Source organism: Lactuca virosa, chromosome 6, assembly GCF_052849685.1.
Source record: "Lactuca virosa cultivar CGN04683 chromosome 6, Lactuca_virosa_CGN04683_v6, whole genome shotgun sequence".
Lineage (NCBI taxonomy): Eukaryota > Viridiplantae > Streptophyta > Magnoliopsida > Asterales > Asteraceae > Lactuca > Lactuca virosa.
The window spans coordinates 266,479,813-266,484,717 of NC_136431.1; the positions used below are offsets into that span (position 1 = coordinate 266,479,813).

Genomic DNA, 4,905 nt, shown 5'->3' on the forward strand with positions numbered 1-4,905 from the left:
GGAAGGCCCTGTGATAAAGGAAAACGACACGCATTTGCGTGTCGTAACCTTACGACGCGTGTTTAGGACACGCATTGTGTATCATTAAAGCCCCTGTCATAAATGAAGATGACACGCATTTGCGTGTCATAAACATCAACAACCATTTACAATATGCATATACGGCGTGCCTTTACGATACTCTTTTACACATGATACAAAATTATAGAAACAAATATATACCAAAACAATCAATTTCATCCAATAGCATCATGTCAAAAAATTGCAATACATTGATATTAAAGGTATCTGATTGTACATTGTTATTAAGAGATTTTCTCTAACTATATAACCTAATACTACATTGCTATAAAGGGGCACCTTCTTGTTTCATTTATCATGCCATAAAAATCCTACATATCATTGGTTTGCCACCTGGTGTACTGGGCTGCTGTCCACCCGGCATGGATGGCAAGTAATGACTTGAACATTAGCTGAAACAAAAAAGCTTTTATTAATCACACAATCAAGTTTAGCTACAAAAAAAATAAAGTATGATGCCTTGAAAAATAGCAATGTACATTCATTTATTTGTTTATTATAGCATCCTACTTTCATTTCTTTCTATTAGAGCATCGTGTTTTCAAAAAAAAATCTTATTAACATATTGTACTCTACAAATTTACACAATTACAACATTTTCCTTCTTAGGGCATTTTGCTTTGAAAATTCTCCTTATAGCATCTTACCTTCATGCCTTTCTATTATAGCAAAAAAAATCTTAACAAAGCATTATTCTTTAAAAAAAAATATATCCAATTATAGCCATCATACTTTCATTTTTTTTTAATTACTAGTACATTGTACTTTGAAAAAGCAAAATCCAATTGCTTTGTATTTGGATGACAATGCTATAATTGGGTAGTTTTTTCATAAATAGAATGTTGTCACAAGAACAAATGAAAATATGGTGCTATATTTCACTACATGATGCATTGTCACAAATATACTTTTTTTATGTAAAAAAAATAAAAACCTGTGCAAGGCATAAACCGGATGAAAGCTCATAGAAGCACCAGGAGTAGTTTAAAGAAGCTGTTGAAAAGTAGTTATTTGTAGCATGAACAGTTATAGCTTGCACCTGTTAAACAATCCATATACTAAATAAGAAAAAAAAAAAAATTATTATTGTTACTCTTAAGTAAAATGATATAATTAAAATAATAATTAAGTACCTCGGCTGTATGATCCTTTAAGACATGCTTACAATCATAGTTTCCATTTTCAGACCCTTGCCACATTCTTACTGTCTGCAAATAAATAAACAAGTAACTTTAATTTCAATGCAAAATGTATTTATTATAATGTGAATATATTATGTATTTATAAAAACAGGTAAAGAAGGAAAATGAAAAAAAAAAAGATTAAACTTACTTTATCAGCTGAACCAGTAACAACTAACTCACAACCGGACACAAACTTGACACTTGTGACCTAAAAGAGGATAATAAAAGTTTTAAAAAAAAGTAGAAATATTATTTTACCATTTTCTCACCATCGGACACAAATTAATTTATAATTAACATAGATATTACGTATTAGTTTTAAGAATTTGAGTGAAATGTTTTCTTTTGATGAAATAAAATAGAGAGCCACCGTCCCTAATTATAACTAATGTTGATTTGTTAAAGGATTTTTCTATGAAATCCTACATTCATGGATTTCAAAATACTTGGTCATCAGGGGGGATTATGAAATCCCATAAAAAAAATTTAGGATTAAAATCCTATTCTTCTTTTTTTACCAAACAAAGAGCTTGTATTGGATTTCAACACAATCCTTGGAAATCCCTTAGACCAAAAGACCCCTTAGAATCTTAGTTCCATTTTGGTTGTTTCTTTCTACATAACCCAATTTTCGCTTCTATTCCTACATTGCATTGATTCTTTCAGCAAGATTCAGATGGTTAAGAAAGTTCAGATACCAGATTCACTAAAAAAAAAAAAAAAAAAGAACCTATTTAGCACTTTTATCTGTAGTGATCATCTCTGAGCAGTTTCACATTGAGATGATAAAGTAACTTCATATAACAATATGATAAATTAAGCATTATAGAGTTTCTTATACCAGATGCATATGTAATATTTGGAAGAGTTACCTGCATCACGAAAACATTTTAGGCTAGTGATCCAATTTCGTATCATCAAAATCACAAATCTCGGATTCCAGAAAACACAAACATTCATCGCACTACCTGACAAACAATATTTACAACTTTGATCAAGGGAAAAAGTATGATAATCATGAAACTCAATCAAAACTATAGATTACTACTGTACTAATAGTTACAGCTTCCTTTCTGTTTCTGGTACACCTTCCAAATTCATGTCCTGGAAAAAGTCAAGTAATTGACATTATGAAAAGTAGATTTCTAATGCTAGCCACCTAATTGTTCCTGGAATGGTGGAAGCTATACCTTTAGCATGTCAAAAAAAAGTAATTGATATTATGAAAAGTCAGCAGGTGGTGCCTGGTTGCCAGCTGCATGACCAGTTAAGATGCAAATTGCAAATTGGAGTTTTTTTTTTTTTTAACATATACTCCCTTCATAATGTAAATTGCAACATCATATAGTTTATAAAAATAATTTCAGGACAACCCAAAAAGAAAAAACGTTGCATTTTTTTTGGAAGGAGGGAGTATACAAGTATATACTTTAATTTTAAAGCATGCAACTGTAAGAGTAATTAACCTGTGGAATCTGTTGAATTGTTTTCTCCGGTATCAGGTGGAACTATCTGTGCACTTTTTAGAGTTGTGATACGAATTGAAATAGTTACCAGACTTAAAAAAAAAACAATAAGAGATGGAAACATGAATAAGTGACACTTACGATTAAGATGAGCCAAACTGAGAGTCAGTATGATATTGAAAGCCAAAGCATAAAGTAACAAGACACCAACTCCAAGCCAATACCAGTTATCATCAGTATGCAAATCATGGAACAAGTTCATAAGCATCATATGATGATTGTTGTCTGTTTTACCCCTGTCCATGTTTCCTTGAAGACCCCCTGCATGCAGATTACAAGAAAATGTAACAAAAAGAAGTAATAAAAGCCTTTCATCTATAAATAACAAAAATGCCATCAGTCTCACCTTTCCAAACTTGAAGGAATTCCTCATTAACAGATATATGTGATTATTAGGGTACCTAGTTTTTCCACCAGCATGCTCCTCAAACTCATGAGCACGAAGAATCTGAATGAATCATTCAATCATTAATCAAGTGTAGTAAATCCAATTACCGGAAATACACCCTAATGACAGGTGACACCTGAAAACAGGAAGACACAAGTGAGAGTCCTCATTATAGCTTTAAAAAAAAAAAAAAAATTACATGGAATTCTTTTAATGTATCAAGAACACCATTTAGGCTTTCAATGATGCTCTCCCAAAAAATATTATTAAACTTGAAGTTTAGAAGTTTACAACCAAAACATGAAAACAAAAAGAATTGAAGAGAAAAAAATAATGATTTATGATTCAAAGTTGCAGAAAAGAATATCATCAAAATCTCAAGGTATTATTGAGTTGGTTTTTAATTAAGTGTATTCAAATCTGTATGACTTTATGCACCACTTTGTTTGTTCAAATGAACAAATATTGGAACGAATACCTTCAATTCATTTTAATAGTCTTGATCTGTTTAAGTTTCAAGCAATTAATTACTGGAAATTGTGACTTGCTTATGAAGAGGCAGTAACACCAGGAAAAGCCCAACTAATTTCATTACCAGTTATAACAGGAATTTCATCCAACAGCTTATAGGCATAACCCAGGATTGCAAAAAATCACTTTGAGAAATAATATTACATAATTTATTTTTCTATTAACTTTTATAGCAGAAAAGCAATGTACTAAACTGAGATATATTGTGAATTTTCAAAATTCTAAAGGCTTAATCTACAAAAGGATAAAAGTCCAGTCATATGAAACAATCACAAAGCTTACATACGCAGGATGTTTTGCTCTTAACGATACCATCTCAGGGTTGACTTTCATGATAACACTCTATTACCAGGCATGAGTCTTGAAACATCTGGAAAAGATCTAATGACATCATGGAAGAGTGACAACGATCCAAACCCTGGAGATTTTGTTGTTGGACTTTCAGAAGATCAACCACCACAAGCTTTCATATGGCGTGGTTCAAAGGCATATTGGACAGGTGGGCCATGGGATGGAGGGAAGTTTATAGGTATACCAGAGCAGCAGGCTGTGTACCCAAATCAAATGACTATCATGCCTGAGAAGTTTTGGAACGAATCACCATAGCGAGACTCCACATCTGTAATAATAATCGATCGATAGAGTTTCTACATAAGTTGCAGGTGATCAAAAATAGCGGAAATCATGAAATGTAAATTGTACCTTTAGCGAGATTAGGGTAAAGTTGGTCATCACGAGTTAGAGCCATCATCACCTGTGGGAGACCTAGGGGAAGCTGATCGCCTCTATCCACCTGCCAAAAAAGTGAATCGTCTTCCCGTAAGTTTTCGTCGCTTTCTCCCGATCTTGCCGCTCAACCGGACCAGGGACGCCGGGAAGGAAAAGGACGTCGCTCTTCACCTCATAATCGTGGATGTGCCACATCAGCTTTTCTGAATCCGGCAAGGTTAAAAACAGTTTTTCTGTTACGATGTATTCAACTCCGATTAACCGGGCATCGACGACTGGACGATCGTAGATCAAGCACTGTCTCATATCCTCGTTTTGATGGAGACGGAGACGGCGGCATAAATGGAAGGGAGATATCAGAGCACAAAATAGAGAGACAGGGGAGGGGGGAGAGAAAAGAGTCGAATGAGTGTTTAAAAAAGCCCTAGAAATTATCCCAGTGATTTTATGATATATGAGTTGTTGA

The 4,905-nt window shown here is 33.4% G+C and overlaps 1 protein-coding gene and 1 long non-coding RNA gene across 4 annotated transcripts; both read right to left on the reverse strand.

Annotated features, from left to right (window-relative positions):
- Positions 1-307: 307 nt before the first annotated feature.
- On the reverse strand, positions 308-2,549 carry LOC145122848 (pre-mRNA-processing factor 19-like). 3 transcript variants are annotated; one of them, XM_079058418.1, is made up of 6 exons: positions 2,329-2,549; positions 2,138-2,233; positions 1,414-1,473; positions 1,215-1,289; positions 1,016-1,120; positions 308-473 (listed from the first exon to the last, which is right to left on the reverse strand). In XM_079058418.1, the coding sequence occupies exons 2-6, from the start codon at positions 2,141-2,143 to the stop codon at positions 393-395; spliced, it is 327 nt and encodes a 108-aa protein (XP_078914544.1). In that variant the 5' UTR covers positions 2,144-2,233; positions 2,329-2,549; the 3' UTR covers positions 308-392. The 3 variants fall into 3 exon arrangements, with proteins under 3 accessions (XP_078914544.1, XP_078914543.1, XP_078914545.1); XM_079058417.1 differs by having other exon boundaries at positions 2,138-2,549; XM_079058419.1 differs by lacking the exon at positions 1,414-1,473 and having other exon boundaries at positions 2,138-2,549.
- A 127-nt stretch (positions 2,550-2,676) lies between these two features.
- LOC145121733 (uncharacterized) lies at positions 2,677-4,632 on the reverse strand. Its single transcript, XR_013714602.1, has 4 exons — positions 4,413-4,632; positions 3,993-4,329; positions 3,138-3,315; positions 2,677-3,052 (listed from the first exon to the last, which is right to left on the reverse strand). It is a non-coding gene; the product is annotated as an uncharacterized LOC145121733 (long non-coding RNA).
- Between the last annotated feature and the right edge of the window lie 273 nt (positions 4,633-4,905).

What these genes read in the sequence shown, in the direction of transcription:
- LOC145122848 (XM_079058418.1), bottom strand. An exon ending in TTACTGGTTCAGCTGATAAA is followed by an intron (nt 1,290 to 1,413) that starts GTAAGTTTAATC and finishes ATTTATTTGCAG; the next exon opens with ACAGTAAGAATGTGGCAAGG. An exon ending in TAAAGGATCATACAGCCGAG is followed by an intron (nt 1,121 to 1,214) that starts GTACTTAATTAT and finishes ATTGTTTAACAG; the next exon opens with GTGCAAGCTATAACTGTTCA.